The 18,639-nt window shown below is 38.8% G+C and overlaps 1 protein-coding gene across 1 annotated transcript in view; it reads right to left on the bottom strand.

Moving 5' to 3' along the window:
• LOC122802367 (NACHT and WD repeat domain-containing protein 2-like) overlaps positions 1-18,639 on the bottom strand; it is a 309,247-nt gene that overhangs the window by 81,889 nt on the left and 208,719 nt on the right. The window contains exons 7-9 of the mRNA XM_044072001.1: positions 15,074-15,124; positions 14,950-14,985; positions 14,782-14,837 (exon numbers count right to left, since the gene is read on the bottom strand). Of these exons, the coding sequence (XP_043927936.1) occupies positions 14,782-14,837; positions 14,950-14,985; positions 15,074-15,124 (143 nt within the window). The remainder of the gene's footprint in view (positions 1-14,781; positions 14,838-14,949; positions 14,986-15,073; positions 15,125-18,639) is intronic.

The following is an 18,639-nucleotide window of genomic DNA, read 5'->3' on the forward strand; positions in this document are numbered from 1 at the left end:
ATATGTTACCAATCCCTACACAGGAGAAGAATATACTGGATCATGTGTACAGTAATGTGAAGGAGACATACGAGGCTGTATCTCTCCCTCATTTTGGTCAGTCTGATCATACTTCTGTATTTCTCTACATGGCATATAGACAGCTCCTCAAACAAGCTCCCATTGTAAGAAAAACTGTTAAGGTGTGGACAGAGGAATCTGAACAGGAGCTTCAGGATTGCTTTCAGTGCACTTGGTGGGATGTTTTTAAGACAGCTGCTATGAATGAGGATACTAATGTTAATCTGAGGAATACAGTTCAGTAGTTTCCACCTATATAAGCACATGCACTGACCTCATTGTGCCCCATAAAAACATTTGGATATATCAAATAATAAACCATGGATTAATTCAGAGGTTCACTCTGAGCTTCTTGCCTGCTCCAAGACATATGCATCAAGCAATATCAGCAGGTATAAAAAATCTAGATATGACTTCCGCAGAGCTATCAAAGCAGCAAAGGAGAATTACAGTCATAAGCTGGAAGGCTATTATTCAACTGCTGATACAAGGCATATGTGGCAAGGCCTGGAAAACATCCTAGGCTACAGAGACAAAGGCAGAGGCTGATTACTGACAACCAGTTTTCATCAGACAATTTCACTGAAATTTTATGCCCAGTTTGAGGTCCAAAGTGTATTCATGATTACAGAAACATGGTTGAATAGTAATATCAATGACAGTGCAGTGCAACTAGAAGGGCTCACCCTGTTTCAAACAGACAGAGATCATGCGCTCAGTGGGAGCAGGTGGAGCTTGCATATAAGTAAACAACAGCTGATACAGTAACTGTGAGATTTCTCTCAGTCACTGCTCTGAAAATGTAAAGTTCTTGGCAGTAAGATGCAGACATTTTTATCTTCATAGAGAATTCAGTGGTGTCAGCATCATAGTAGCATACATCCCACCGAGTGCAAACACTAAAGAAGCACTAGATACACTGCATAACTCAATATGTGAGGTACAGAATAAAACCCCAGATTTTGCACACATTATTGCAGAAGATTTCAACCAGGCAGATTTGAAATCAGTACTGCCACACTACTATCAATATGTGGGTTTTGCAACAAGGGGTAATAACTCCTTGGAGAAAGTCTTCACCAACATAAAGATGGCATATAAAGCTGTTCAACATCTGCACTTGGGCAACTCTGACCACATTGCCATTATACTAGTACCAGCATACAAACCTGCACTAGTCAGAGAAAAGCCCACTGTGAAGGAAGTGAAGTTGTAGCCAAATGGAGCAATTGAAGCAATCCAAGACTGTTTTGATAACACTAACTAGAGCATATTCAAGGAGGCTGCAACAACTGATCAACAAATAAACTTGGACTGCTATGTAGAAATGGTGATGGCATCTATTTGCAAATGAGTAGATAATGTGATGACTAACAAAAATATCATAATAAGAGCCAATCAGAAACCTTGGCTCACAAGCAAAGTATAAGAGCTTCCGAGGGAGCAAAATGAGGCATTCAAAATGAATGATAAGGAAGGTCTCAGAGTGGCTAGGGCAAATCTGAAGAGAGAGAGAGAGAGAGAGACAAAGGAAGCAAAGAGGGCCTATGGAAGGAAGGTCCAGAGCCACTTCCCAGATACAAGGGACTCCAGGAGCATGTGGCAGGGCATAAAAGCCATTACTGAGTACAAACCACTATAAAAGGCAGTGAAACTTCCAGCAAGTCCAGAGGATGAACTGCTCAGTCTAGCCACAGGTGAGGTGAGGTAAACCCTGCAACATGTGAACCCCAAAAAGGCTGATGGACTGGACAACATCCTGGGAAGGTGTAAAGGACTCTGCTGAACAACTAAGCACTGTACTCATGGACATTTTTAACATCTAACTTGTCCAAGCAAAAGTATCCAAATGCTTCAAAAATATAAACATAATACCACTGCCGAAGAAAGAAATTCCCTCAAGCCTGAATGATTACAGAGCAGTAGCCCTCACATTCACTGTCATGAAAAGTTTTGAAAAACTGGTTAAAAACACCTGTCAGCAAAACTACCAGTTCCACTCAACCCACTACAGTTTGCATATAATGCCAATCACACCACGGTGGATGCCATCTTGGTTGCACTACATCTTGCAATGGCATACCTGCAGAATAAGGACAGTTATGTTATGATGCTGTTTATTGACTTTTGTTCAGCATTCAGCACAGTTATCCCACAACAGCTAATCAAGGAACTTGTCCATCTAGGCATCAGTAGCCACATGAGCAAGTGGATGACAATAAAAAGTATGTGTGGGCAAGAATTCCTCAAGAAACATCACAATTAACGCAGGAGTACACCAGGGATGTGTGTTGAGTCCACTGTTGTTTACCATACTAACCCACGACTGTATAACCAGATTTAATACCAATCACATCATCAAGTTTGCAGATGACACCACAGTTATGAGCCTCATCAGTAATGAAGAAGAAGGAGCATACAGGGAAGAAGTGAAGCTACTGATTGACTGGTGTGTTAGGTGCAACCTTGATCTCAATGTCACCAAAACCACGGAGATCATAATAGACTTCAGGAGAACCCATCCAGCTCACTCTCCACTCATGATTAATGGAGAAAAGGTGAAAATGGTAAGTAGCACAAAAGTCCAGGAGTCCACATTGCAGAGGACTTATACTGGTCACTAAACACCAGTCACATAGTCAAGAAAGACCACCAATGCCTGCATTTTCTGCGAAGGTTAAAGGAAGCTAATCTACCAGCCTCAGTCTTTATCATTTTCTACAGGGGGCTATAGAATGTATTTTAACATGCAACTTCACAGTGTGGTATGGGGGCTGTTCAGTTGTAGATCAAAAGGCCCTACAGAGGGTGGTGAAGGTCTCTGAGAGAATAACTGGCTCCAACTTCCCAGCGATATATGTTTTATATATGACACTTTGCTACAACAGGCCCATGAAAATAGTCAGTGATCATAAATACCCTACCTATGGTCTGTTTACAAGCTTGTCATCTAGCAGACAATACCGCAGCATGCTCTGTAAAACAGCCTGATTCAGGAACAGTTTCTTCCTACAGGTGATTAGGTACTCTGGAAGCAATCTCAGGAGTATTAGTCATTGACAGGTTCTTGTGTCGGTCAAACCATTATGGTTCAATGGAAATTAAGAGATGCTCACTCATAGTTATCTGTTTACAATGTCAATCGAGTGCAATATTTATAAGCTAGCTATATTCTAACATATCAGAAAATAAGTATGCAATAAATAAATGTGCAATAATCAATCACTCAACTGCTAAAGCTGAAGACATAGTAATTTATAATAGTATGTAGTAAAATAACAGTCTAACTTAATGTTATGTATGTTGCATGTGCTATATGTAATTTCTATGTGTGTAATTTTTATCACATTATTGAGAGTGATGCATGCAATTTCATTTAGGTTACCCTTGTGGAGTCTAAATGACAATAAAGTTCACTTTGACTTTGACCACCATAAGAGAGACAGGGCCAGAGAGGGAGCACCACCACCTTTCACAATATCACCAGCAGGAGTGACGAAGTCCTTGAAGAGGATAAATCCTCAGAAGGCAGCCGGTCTAGATAATATTGCTGGAAGGACACTCAAAGCCCATGCTTCAATGCTTGCTGATGTTTTGGCTGATATATTCAATCTCTCCCTTGCACAAGCTACAATTCCTACTTCTTATAAGGCAACCATTATTATTCCACTGCCAAAAAAGGGCAAAGTCATCTGCCTGAATGACTGCCGGCCAGTTGCATTGACTCCCATAGTGATGAAATGCTTTGAGAGAATCATTATGAGTCATATTCAGTCAGTTATACCTGATGTAATGGATTGCATGCAGTTTGTATACAGACCGAATAGGTCGACAGAGGATGCAGTCAGTACAACATTGCATACAGTTCGTACTCATTTGGAGAATAAGAACTGTTATGCTCGATCGCTGTTTATTGATTATAGTTTGGCCTTCAATACAGTGATGCCAATAAAGCTCATTAATAAGATGTCCATACTGGGTGTACCACTGACTCTTTGCAAATGGATCTTGGATTTTTTAACAGTCAGACCACAGTCAGTCAGGCTGGGGAATAACACCTCTTAAACAATAATAATAAATACAGGAACTCCACAAGGCTGTGTGCTGAGTCCAATGTTGTTACACCCTCTTCACCTATGATTGTGTTGCTTCTCAACATGACACCAGTATTGTCAAATCTGTGGATGATACAAGAGTCATTGGTCTGATCTCCAGGGTGTGATGAGTCAGTGCATAGGAAGGAAGTGGAAAACTTTGTGAATTGGTGTCGGAACAGTAATCTCTGTCTTAATAATAGCAAAATGAAAGAAATGGTCATTGATACATGGAGGAATAGTGGGCAGCACATACCATTATATATTGGTAAGTCTGAAGTAAAAAGAGTGGCTACATTCAAATTCCTCAGTATTAACATCTCTAAGGACCTTACCTGGACTCATAACATCACAGACCTGGTAGGGGAAAGCCAGCAGTGATTTTATTTTCCGAGAAGGCTGAGGAAGTTTGTCATGTCCAACACCATCCTCAGCAACTTCTACAGATGTACAACTGAGAGCATTCTCTCCCACTCTATTGCTTTATGGTTTGGGAATAGTACAATAGGAGATTGCAAGACTCTGCATCAAGTAATAAAAACTGTGTAAAACATTATTGGAGTAACATTCCCTGTATTGGAGGACATTTATACCAAAAGAGTTTTTAGGAGGGCGCAAAACATTATCATGGACATTACCCACAAATGTTTATGCTGCTATGTTGCTACCATCAGGGAGGCGTTCTAAGAGCATGGCGGCCAGAACAACCAGGCTGAAAGACAGTTTTATAACTCAAGCTATTAGACTGTTAAATAAAACTCACATGCTAGCACTCCCTCCAGTTTAGTAGGTTGGTTCACATTTAGAGGGAAACAAGCTCTTTTTGCACAAGTGCGCTCTTTTGCACAGTTATATAGATTTACTGATATTGGTATTTATATTATTGTCTATTTGTTGTCTTAGATTACTTCTTATTGATTGCCATTGTTTTTATATGCTACTGGAGGACTTGCAGAATAAGACTTTCATTGTACTTTGTGACACTGTCTTTAGTACATATGACAATAAAGTTGAATTGAATTGAATTGTGATAGTGCCCAAATTCAAAATTATGTCACTTCACAACCTGTTACTGCTTCTTCCTCATTCAAGGTTCCTTGTAACATTAGATTTAAAAGATGCTTATCATTACATTCCTAATCATCCAGTCTTCAGGTGTTCTTAAGGTTTTGTGTGTCTGAATCACATTATTAGTTCTCTGCCTCATCCTTTGGACTATTCACTGCACCAAGAGTGTTCACAGTGTGTGTAGCTCCAGTAATAGCTCATTGCAGGCTACAGGGTATCAACATTTTTTCCATATTTAGATGACTTGCTTATCTTTGCAGAGTCTTTTTCAAAGTGTCAAGAACCTCTGTCTTGGGTGTGAGAACTTTACAAAAGCTGGGATTTCAAAAGATTCAAAAATCTTTTTTGACTCCTCAGAGGGTTGTGTTTCTGGGATGTCAATTGGACACCACAGTTCAAGGAGCTTTTCTTCCACAGGAAAAAAACAGATCTATATCTAGATTTCCAGTCAGACTTCAGTCTCATTGCTTTTATGGTTGCCATAATACCCCTGGCAAGATTTCACATGAGAAAGATACAGTGGTATCTGAAGACACTTTGGTCCCAACCCCAACACCCCTTCTCTTATCGGACCCAAGTGCTGCCTTTTGGCAGAAGGGAAATCACTTGGTGGAGACAACAAATATCTCCTAAATCCAGGTTTTCCCCTTTTCTTTCTGTTCCAAAGCAGTCAGTCACCACAGACACCTCAGCCTTTGCTTGGTTTTAGGAGGGATAAAAGTGCAAGGTGTGTGGGAAAACAAGGACAGACACAAGCAAATAAATATAAAACAGATGCTTACCCTGATCAAGGCACTCTACTCTCCGAATCATCTTTGGTCCCTGGGACCTCTGCAAGTTGTTACAGAGAACATGGTACATCAAGTGGGGGGACTAGGTTGTACCCCCTCTGCAGTTTAGCCATGTTAGCTTGAGATATAGCTTCACAGCACAACTCCCTCTTCAGACACCCGATATTCTATCAGAACAAAATTACATCTATAATTTATTTAGAACTTTCATAAACTCCAATGTTGACATAAAACTATGGTTTGAATTATTAATGCCATTTAATATCTCAAAAAAAAAAATTATAAATAAAATTCATGATAGCACACTTATTAATTGGGAATCTAAAAACTTTATATGCTGGACCAATGTATAAACAACCTCAAAGTATTAAGTAGTCATCAAGTCATAAATTAATTTGATATAACAAATGTAGATTGGATAAATCTCCAAAAACTTTTACTTTATTCTAAAGATCTATACAGAATTATTAATGATTCACCCTTTAAATCTAAACCAAAATTCATAAACTATGTATATGAATCGATCTATAACAATTATAACTGGTCAAATTCAATTTCTAAATTATATAAAATTCTAATACTCTATAAGATTAAAACTGATCAAAACACTTGGAATTTTATAACTAAAGGTTTATCAACAAATCTTTCAAATGATTGTAAAAATAACTCATTATATTCCATCAAACTAACTTCTAATGTTCAAACTTGAATAATTTTTATTTGGAAATTTTTGCATAGAGCCTTTTACACTCCTAGCAAAATAGCTAAATTCAATTCTACACAAAATGTTATTTGTTGGAGATGTTCTTTAAGATGTGAAGCAGATTGGTTACATATTTTTTATGACTGCATTAAAAAATATTGGGATGAAATTGGTAAATTTCTCCAAGCCATTTTTACTGATTCATTTGTCTTGACAAAATCTCTAATTTTCCTGAATGTTGATGAAACAGTAATAATGAATAAAAAAGATCAATATCTTTTATGGACTATTTTGGCTGTAGCCAGAAAGTGTATCACAAGGAAATGGAAATCCACTACCTTTCCATGCTTTGAAGACTTTTTGTTCTTACTAAAAGAGAATGCGCAAAAGGAGATAAAAGTTAAGGAAGAAAGAATTTTTCCCAGAAGTTGGACAAACAACCCTTGGAACAAAATACTTTCACTTATTGAAATGACACAAATGGATACAGTCTCCATCATATGAGATCAAAGAGACATAGAATTTTGTTGATTTGTGGAAAAAAAAAATTTCTTTTCATCTATTGAATGTCCTTTTTTCATTTTTTCTTTTTCTCATTAGGCCACTTGTAAATATTGTAAATAATGTTATTATTCTATTCATTATTATTGAATTGTAATCTAAATTTACTGTTTTTTTTTCATAAACAAAATAAAAATTATTTGAGTAAAAAAAAGAACAAAGTTGTGTGGCAGACACACTGACCAAGACAAGGATAGACCCTTGAGAATGGAAACTAGATCAGGGGTCTCCTAAGATTTGATCCAACCAGGGGAATACCTCAAGTAGCCCTCTTTGCCTCCTGTCTGAACAATCAGCTGGTAAGATTTTGCTATAGGACTCCATGCAAGAAGGCCTGGAGCACAGATGCCTTTTCTTTTCCTTGGACAGGAATGTTGCTCTATGCCTTTACACCCTTTCAACTAATATGCAAGGTACTTCTGAAGATTCATAAGAAATCCCTCAGGATCATTGTGGCATCTTCCTTCTGGATCAGGCAACTGTGGTTCTCCCTTCTTTTGGAAATGGCTAGGGACAATTGCCACAAGCTTCCTCACAGACTGAATTTCCTCACACAAGAAGAGGGTTGTTTGATATACCCCGACACCAATCAACTTCAGTCGACTACCTGGATGATAGGATCTTAATTACTTTTAGGAATTTGTTAACAGAGGACATGCATCAGGTACTAATGGAGGCAAGAAAGCCTGCTACTAGAAATTATTTATTTGCAAATGAAAAAAAGATTTCTAGTTGGTGCCAACAACATAACCAGCACACATTCAGGGCTAGTTGTTCTCTGGTTTTGCAGTATTTCAGGACTACAAATCTCCATCCATTAATAATCCTAAATCTGATACTCTATTGTACAAATCCCATCAACACTGCTAATAATATTACATAAAGGGGGAGGGTGGCCTAATGGTTAAGGTGTTTGTCTTACAAACACAAGGTGCAGGGTTCAAGTCTCACAAGGGATAATTGGCTAGGCTTAAAATGGCTGGCAAGGGCAGTTAGCTTAGTACTAACCTATGAACAGAGATGTGTATTATGCATGTAAATAATTTGCACTGTTGTGCTCACACTATGTAGGTAAATAATTTGCACTGTTGTGCTCACACTATTTCCATGCACTGCGACTGTGTATAAACTTTGTATTGTGTGTTATTTCTTGTATGTTTTATTAATGTATGTGGAGCTTTTCTCCCTAGGCCTCCACTGAAAATGGGCTCACATAGGCCCAGTGGACTTTCCCAGTAAACAAATGCAATAAATAAATAATTATTTGTGTTAGTTACCATCCTATGTCCTTTCTTACTCTTCTATCAAAGTTCATTTATTGCCATTTCAGCATGTCTGCCCACGGATGCTCCTGTTTCAATTCATTCTCATGTCAAAACATTTTTGAGAGGGTTTTGCATAAGATGCCTCCAGGAAAACTGGTGGCCCTTCTTTGGGATCTTAATTTTGTGTTAGAGAAGCTAACACTTGCTACATTTGAACCAGCTAACCTGACTAACTTGAGGCTCTTAACATGAAAAACAGTTTACTGATTGCTCTGACCTCTACAAGATGGGTATTTGAGTTGCAAGCTGTTATGGTGAGTATCTCATATTCTACAGGGACAGAGAAAACTAATCCTTCTTTTATGCCTAAAGTAGTATCGAAGCTTTACTTTAAGCTGAACTATCCATCTTACCATTTTCTTTCCTGAACACAAAAATGAGGGAGGAAGGGTCCTCCATATTTTAGATGTCCATGGACAACTTGGGTACTATCTTGATAGAAATAAATATTTTGGATGTTCGGATCAATTGTTCATTTCTCATGAAGGTAAGAAGAAGGGACAACCTGTGTCAAAACAGACTATTTCCAAATGGTTGTCTGAGGCTATAACCTTTTGTTATACTCACACAACCAAACTATTCCAGACAGAGTCAAGGCCCACTCTATCATGGTCTTGGTTTCATCTGTGGCTTTTTGGAATGAGTTGGATTCCAGACGTATTCTAGAAACTGCTATGTGGTCCTCTGTGCATACTTTTACAAAGCACTATAAGCTTGATTCCTTCTCTAGGTGTACATCAGGCTTTGCCAGCACCATTTTCCAGGGGGTCCTAGGTTCCTTTCCTTCCACCTCCCAAATGTAGTAAGATAGGGAAATCTACCCATATAGCAAAGGCTACTGCAGCAATGATTGATGCTGATGAAGATAGTACAGTTGTGTAAGTAAACTTACCATGACAGCAGATGTTCAGATGATCATTGCTGCAGTAGGCACTCTCTCCCATCCATCCCCCTTGTTTTCTGGTGTGATGTTTATGCCAGGATGTATTTATTTAATTTTTATTCTTCCTAGCATTGTCCTTTCCATGCTTAGCCTCCCTCTGTCTAATGGCAGGAAAGCTCTGAAGGGTTTACCACCCAAATATGTCTTTTAGACAGCTCAGTTTGAACTGTCAGCCAGTTTGGGTGTATGGAAGATGACCTGAATTTTTGGAAGCTGGCCAGCTGTTATATCTTTGGCAGGATATAAGCCATATAGCTAAGTTTACTGCAGCAGTGGTCATTTAAACATCTGTTGTTATGTTAAGTTTGCTAACACAACTGTACTTTCTGCTATAGGTCAAAAGGTAAAGGGATATGCAAGGGCCACTCTGTGATGATAAGATATATGGGTGGTAATCCATTATGGCTTACCTCTTATATAATATCAGCAGACCATTATGAGAATTTGAAGGCCTCCAGGGGCTATTTTCTTCCAACAGTCTATGTCCCCTGGGGTAAAATATGCAAGATATACCAATGCAAGGGCCTCTTTCATCTCCATCTGGAATATGGGCTAAATAGCATACTGTAATCACATCTCCAGCTGCTGAATCTCATACCACTGTATCTGCCCCAATTTGAACAGACAGCATTGAACACCTGACCCTGGAAAGGCAGTCTGCACTGCATTGATAATGGCCCTATTGAAGTCTAGGATTATGCATTAAGCTGTAAGTCTAAACCCATACTCTTCAGCCAAGGCAGTCACATATTCAAATACCCACTCATATCATAGCTTGCTCTTTGAACCCATCAAATGATAAATTGGGTCATACCTGTTATTGTCCATAGTGCCCAGACATCTGTGAATTGTATACACTTAAAAATTTAAAGAAAGACCCAGCCAAGCTCAAGTCTTCATTGTTTTTGTTTGTGTCTTTCGGCTTTTCCCGGTTAGGGGTCACCACAGCGGATCTCCGGTCCGCTAATGATTGGCAGTAGATTTTTACGTACTGGCTTGCCGGGCCTAATGCACAACCTTCAATGAAGGAATGCCCATTCACACATGTCGCTACACAGAAGACGTTCTAACTGAGATAAACCTCCTGTACTGGTGGCTGGGTCATTCTTGCAGTTTTTACTGAATGATTGTTGTGAGTGTTCTTTTTACCCTTTAGTTTACTTGTATACAGCTGGTGGAAGGCCAATGGTGAAGGATTCATCCATCATCCATACTGGGCTGTTAGTAAGGTTTTCCAAGTTCCCATTCACTATTATCAGGTGTACGCATTGTCTAGATGCACCAGACTCTCCTTTCCAGATGATATGCACGCAGCAGCTGCTGTTGCTGCATACAGGCACACCCTTTGATGTTATGTCTAGTACAGTGATAAAGGTCTTTGTGGCAGTGGACCTCCCATTCCTTCTGTGACTCCTGATGAGATGCTCTAGGGCCCTCTTTTATGGTAGGGAATGCACCATCTCTCCACTGGCAATCTCTTTACAACATTACAGGTATATCCCAGGAGTTGGCTGCAAACATATAAGGTGTTAGAAATAATAAAGGGAAATTGGCATATTCTACAATTTCTTTTAAGAGGCAAGTAAAAGATAATACATCTAGTTTTGTTGTATAGGTGATCACAGAATTTGCAACAAGTAATTTATTACAAGGAATAAAAAGTGGAAAAGAAAGAAGTGCCTAGTATAAGAAATGGAACATACCTCTGTTGGAAATGTCAGCAATGCAAATATATTTAGAACAATCCAAGCCTCATACAGCCATTAACAAACAAACATTTTTATTTAAGAATGTATGCTGAGTGTGATACAAAAATAGTATTTATATAGCACTGTTTCCAATAGGAAACGGAAATATAGAATTTGTGACTGTGTATCAGAAACAAACTGGTATTTTGAAAGTAATGTTTTATATAAACACATACAACAGAGAGAGTTAGAACATAGTTTTGAATTTGCTGTGTTGCAAATCCTGAAACTAAATATAAGAATTGGCAATATAAAATTAAGAAAGCAGGAAGCTGAACATAAATGGATTAGTAAATTTAGGGTGGATAAAGCAACTGTATTGAATGGCATGGTATATATAAAATAAGCAAAGTATTATTTGGATTGTTTAATGCTTGATGTCTCATCTGAAGTTCAGTATTTCAGGACTACAGCACTACCAGCCCCATATTGCTCTGTAGTGTCAGTACTGGAACATCCATCCAAGCACCTGCTGGGGCGTTCTCATTAAAGATACTACAAAATAAGAAAATCATACAAATATGATTCATGCAGCTTAACAATATCTGATTCTAAACACCATGGTCTGTGATCAGAAAAGCACTCATGCTAGATTATATAACAGTCTTAACTCATCTTTTAAACAACGTGTGTAAATATGTATTTAAATCTTTATAGCACCAATATCATTAGATTAACAGTACTGGGCAGTTTACAGGCTGTATAGCTGCAGTTTGTTTATTTTATGAAATAAAGGTACTAATTATTTTAATGATTATTGTGACAACAATAGACTTCTGTGATTTATACCACTGAATGCCTACACTAAGGGCTGGATTCCGTAAAGCTAGCAGAAGGTATTTGCGGACAGCGCAGCATGCTGAAGGAAAACTCCAAAGCATCTGCTGTGGACATGATTCTAGAAGACATGCTGAAGGCAAACCGACTACTTAACTATTCAGAATAGGATAATTAGGAATTCTGCACATGCAAGTGTGATTCCAAAACACATCATGCACACACAGCGCAAACAGCTATGATGATTCCACTTCCGAAATTGACAGCGCATACATTACAGACCCCAAGGATTTCAGGAAAATACTACAGATTAGGGTAAAATCTGTAGTAAAACTAAAAAAAAAAAATATATATATATATATATATATATATATATATATAAATGCAACCTGCTATCAATATACTGCAACAAGCAGCAGTGATGCAAGCCATAAATGAGAACATGGCTTTGTGTCCTAAAAGGCAGCCAGCTAGAGTCAGACCAAGGCTGCAACTAAACCAATTGTCAGAGCATCAAATATTCACCAGACAGACAAATGGTGCAGGCTGTCTGCAACATGTGTGCCCAGCACATGTCTGTGGAAACCCAACAAGGAAATCCCATCTCCCTTGAAACCAAAGTGTGTCTCAGCCTGGGTATACTCACATCTAGAACATTCCAGAGACACATAGGAAAGGCTGTGGGAATATCACAGAAAGCTGCCAGTTGTATCCTGGTCGAATTCCTGGCAGCAATGTGCAGCAAGGTGGAAGACTACATACACTTCTCATGCATACCCATGGAGCGGAGAACTGTAATGCCCCCGTTTTATAACTTCCCCCATGTATTTAGTGCAATGGATTACACACACATACCTATCAAGTCACCAGTACATCCAGAAGCAGACCGATACATAAACAGAAAGGGATGGCCATCCAGCAACTCCTAGGTTTTTGTGCAGCAGATGGCTGCATAACAACCATCATGGCAACACACCCTGGAAGTGTCCATGATAGTGCTATTTGGTTGGAAAGTGTACTCAGGTCTGCATTCCAGGAAGGTGAAATTCTGGAAAGATTGTTTCTGAGTAAGTACAGGAACACAGCTGGAATGTAACTGAAGGATTCCCTTGAACAATATCCAGTCTGAACAAAAGTGTTTTAACTCCCCCAACAGGTGACTGTGGTTATCCTCTTGAGCCACGGCTAATGTTCCCATACCATGATCCATCCTACCCTGCACAGAAGACCTACAATAGAGCACTCACAACAACCAAAAACACCATAGAGCATGTGTTTGGATTGAAAGCTAGGTTCAGATATCTGGACACATCCAAGGTTGCACTACAATACAAACTTGAGAAGACAGCACAGATGCTATTGGTGTGTGCCATTCTACACAACATGCTAACCTGAGCACATGGCAGTCTTCCAGCTGCAGGTGTAGGTGAACTCCCACAAGAACATCAACTGTCTGAAGAGCACATCCCCCAGTTATCAGAAAAGGAGCAAGAGGACATAGGTGACAGAATATACAAGCATAGGCAACATAGGGTGTGACCACAGTTGCAGGCCCAGGCTACACGGTAGCATCTGACCCAGACATTTAAGTCATGATAAGTCACATGTACCTGTGTACACAGATTAAACATTGATGCTCATGGTGTTGCCCCACCACAGCAGCACATATTGCATCTAATGGTAATGAGCCACAGGATGTACACAATGAGCATCAGACATAACACCATAATCAGAATGTATATCATTATGAGCATATGCAAATCTGTCACAACAGGGATCATCAACTCAGGGCACAACTGACACAGGTATGCATGCACACTCATTCTGTTCTATCACTGAATGTTCATCAATAAGAGAGACACATCAGTGCTACACTTACATACCTGTACAGTATCATAACATGAAAAAAAGAAATCACACACGACATCAAACAGACATTTTTATTTCAGAAACACATATCACAGCACAGTGGTACTGAAATAATATGAGTTAACTATGTGACATCATGAACAAGATCATGGTCACGGGATGGGCTAGTGGATGGTAAAGACAGTTGATGTACTACAAGATACAAAGACACAGATCAGGACAATGTGCCTACAGCACAATATGAATATAAAATTCAATTGGCATATATATTTCACTGCAATGTTACAAATAACACTGACTTCACTTGCAGTCTAATATATGTATGTTTCACAGAATGTACATACCATAAATACATAATCTATTAACACGACCAGCATATGTCACATATGTGATGCATAAAAACAGCAACACACCTGGCAAACACACATGGGATGTTGTTGTTGATCTACTGTGCTGAACTTCAGCTAGTGTAGGGGGGAAAAAGACATTACGGATGGCATCATTCACAACATATACCAGGTGAACACAATTAAAAAAGACTGAATGTGTGGCATATATATACCACTCATATGTGCACTTGAGGACTCCTGCTTTGTAGAGGTCATGGTTTGTACTGCGGATCCTGCAGTGAGAAAGTAAACAGAAAGGCAGCATAGTCATGTAGTTCTCAAACGTATGACTGACATCACATATACAATACAGTAATGTGGGCTGTAAGTACTCAAGTGATGTATGCTGCAGCCGTATGCCAGAAGGGCCTGTAATGACAAATATTGACAAAGACTTCAGTCATCACATGTGCTAAATATTGTTGAAAACTCAACAATGTCACTGTAACATACCTGGTCTTTCTTCACTTGATAATGCATGGCTTGGCTTGACCCTTCACTGGATATATCTGTAGTGTTCAAGGTTATGGAAACAACACTGTAACAGTAAACACAATGCCATTACATAAAGTGAGGGCACCAACAAGGTAGTGTGCACAGCAACAGAATGGAGACACTCACCTGCTGTTCCGTGCTGTAGGTCCAAAGTAGATGGACCTGTGAATATGAATGGAATAAACATTAACTGCAGTTTGCACTGTTCTGTCTGTAACTCATATCTACCAATACATGTAATTATACTTACGTTCATCATCCTCACTTTGTGTGGAAGTTTGTTCATGTCTCAACTCTGCTGCTGTAAATCAAACACAGGATTACATGAATGTGTATGCTTAGGCAATGTGCAGTTATTGCCAAAATACTCATCCCTGCACTGAACATGGATACATACATGTCTGCCCTGGAGCACCCACTTCAATCCCACCACCAGGGATTTGTCAAATTGCTAGGAGTGGAAATAGACAATAAACTAAAATGTGACATTCACATATCCATGACCATAAAAAAAGTCTAGAAAAAACTAGGAGCGTTATACAGAAATAAGCAACTTCTCACCAAAGCAGCAAAGATTTCAATAGCAAATTCCCACCTTATCTCCACCCTACTTTATGCCTCTCCAATATATACCAACCTAAGGCAATGCGATCTAAACAAGCTAGAGACCTGCTACAACAAAATCACCAAATTCGCCACAGGGGCATCCTACCATAGTCACCACTGTCTCTCACTTGCTGAACTGGGCTGGCTTGAACTCCCTCACCTCCTTCAATGGTATCAACTCTCACTCGCCCACAAACTAGTAAACCATCCACTAAATGTCCCATCCCTCCAGAATCTACTCCAACCCTATTGCACCACCAGACAACTATGATCCAGCAACTAAAATCACTTGCAGATCACTAAAGCCAATAACTCTGCTGGTGAAGCACTATTCTCTTGCAACATAGCCAAATTATGGAACTCCCTCCCACCCACAATTACCTCCGTACCATCATGCACCCACTTCAAAACTTTACTAAAAGCGCACCTAAAAACATGCTGGCTATGCCCTTGCAACTCCCACTCTAATATCACCCACCCCATCCAACCACTACCTTTCTTTCCACTCCACTAACTACCTTGATAATAGCAAGCTCAGATGTTCATAAGCCTAGTACTTATTATACAGCAGTAACTACTTATTGTAACATTTGTTAATGTCTGTTATGTACTTCACAGATAAAGATTCTAGTTGTCTACTGATGTACTATGTTCTTCATCTGTAAATATGTTGTAATTGCTATGTTAAATTGTTAATCGCTATGTAATCCAATGTAACTACTGTCTGTTTATTTTAACTGTGGAGCTTTTCTCCCCAGGCCTCCGCTGAAAATGGACCTACGTCCAGTCGGACACTCCCAGTCAACAAATGTAAATAAATAAATAAATATATATATTGTCACTGCCCTCTTGCTCTATGCAGTGAGGCCAAAAAGATTGTGATGTCATCGGGGGGGCAGTGGTGGTCCACCACTGGTGGCATCCCTCATCCTGTCATAACTTGTGACCATTGGCTGCATGGAGAATCATATCCGAGTAGCAATGCCTGCAGGCCTCACAGGAGCAGATGTGGCCTCCAACAGCATTGATCATGCTGGTGAGCTCCATCCATATTTCATTTCTCCAAACAATATCCCCTGAATGGACTAGGAGTCTCCTTCCATGCTGGTGGAGAGCATCAGTGATGATTTCATTTTCCTTTGGGGAAAAGTTGTCACTCTTAGGATGGTGGGTCATCTGGATAACATCGATACATACATGGTAAGACTCATGGATGAGCACATTTATGCATTTGAGTCAATGAACAGCATATGTCAAAATAAACAGTATGCATTCATGTGCAATGCAAACATCTGTATAACACTATCTGTGAGAAATACTGACATGATGTGAAAAGTATCAACAATGGCGTCATACATCCGTAAAAGTAACATAACTTGTACTGTCTGTGCACTTCTTGAACAGGATTAGAACCACTGCCATTACATAGATGTTAACTACAGTTCCAAAGACAACAGTATCATGCTACCACACTGTGTTCACAGATGAGGATCTTCCACACTGGAGTGCAGGTTCATCAGCGGTAAGATGACCTGCATTGGAGGGACACAGCCAAGCTTCAAAGAAGGGTCAATGAGGTGTAGAGGTAACCTGTAAATCCTTACAATGAGTATCAATATTCCACGTGTTCCTTAGTAATCCTACAGATTTTACAGATATTTATTTGACTCATATATATCATATACATTTTGTTATAAAGATGTTTTAGCTGCTTTGTGAATTAGCTTGAGGGAATAATTCATTGGACTTTATACTCACTGTTCTCTTGACTATGGGCTTAATACTCATGTTGCTATTTTATCTAATAATTAATTAATAAATTAATAACAGTAACTATGACATTTGAAGTAGTACATATGTTTCACAATATTTAAATGAATAATTTCACATAGCCTCTGTCCTCGTGTATCACTAACGCCTATATCACCTAGGTCGCGAATGACTGTGCAGTTTTCCATTATAGTCCTACTCTTTGACTCGTTTTTATAACCATGTTCTAGCTGCTGTGAGAATTAGCTTGTGTGGGTAATTCAATGGACTTTGTAGTTACTGCCCTCTTGATTGTGAGTTCAATTGTCATGTTGTTATGTTATTGAATAATTAAATAATAACCATAACCATGGTCTTTGAATATGTACATATGCTTTGCTACATCTAACTACATAATTTCACATAGCCACTGTCCTTGTGCATCACTGATACTCTTAGTGCCTAGGCCACAGATGACTGTGCATTTCATAGCTTTCTACTATACTCTCACTGCATCATCTATTGTACTGTTACAAGGTGGAAGACATACAACTATATAACTTACATTATTCTTCCTACATAAGTACAGAGACACGTTTAATTAATGTACAAATTAATGTCTGTAACATTCGTTAAACATATTTGGTTACATATGTGTTGATAGCTGTTATGTCCTCACTATGAGAAGAGTGAAAATTGTATTTTCCTTATTCTGCCATTCATTGCAGCATTTATAATAAACAGCTACAGTACCTGTTGTCTACAATGAAAGTGTAGTGCAATTTAGCTGGCTTGTAAAACAACTGGCCAGTATGTCTGCATTTTGGCATGCTGTGGGTTGAAAACCACATACCTTGGTTAACTTCACCCATAACATTTTTTTTAAATCATATTGCAATTGTTTATATTATGTTTTATGCTGTGCATGGTAATGACTCATTTATCTAGTTTTTCTAGGAATAACACCATAATCCATAAAGGCCTAACAACATCAGTTATTGACCAACAGTGTTGCAAGACCAGTACCTGTTTGCTTACATGTAACATGTTCTGAGTGTTAGCTCAGTTTATAAGGGTGCAAGCCAGCCTGTCTACATTTTGTGCACTGTGTGTTCAAGTCTTGAAAGGAGACACATATATCGTAAACTGTTATACTCATGTCATATACTCATAGCATTGTTTTTGCATATAATTTTACACTTATTGATATTAATTTATAATTTGAGAGTTGTTGAGAATAACTTAGTTATTTGTTGAATTACTACTGATATATCCTTAATCCATAATATTCCATTAACATCAGCTATTTACTAGCAGTGCCAGTACATCTTGATAAATTCTGTTATATGTCTGAGGAATTTATTAGCTTAATATTTTATTCTGTTTAGAATGATGTGAAGTACTGCTTGTCATGAAACACTGAAGTCAGTTGTACAACAGCCTCAACCTGTAATTCTAGGG

The sequence above is a fragment of the Protopterus annectens genome, chromosome 5.part0 (assembly GCF_019279795.1).
Source record: "Protopterus annectens isolate FY-2018-M chromosome 5.part0, PAN1.0, whole genome shotgun sequence".
Taxonomy (NCBI): domain Eukaryota; kingdom Metazoa; phylum Chordata; order Ceratodontiformes; family Protopteridae; genus Protopterus; species Protopterus annectens.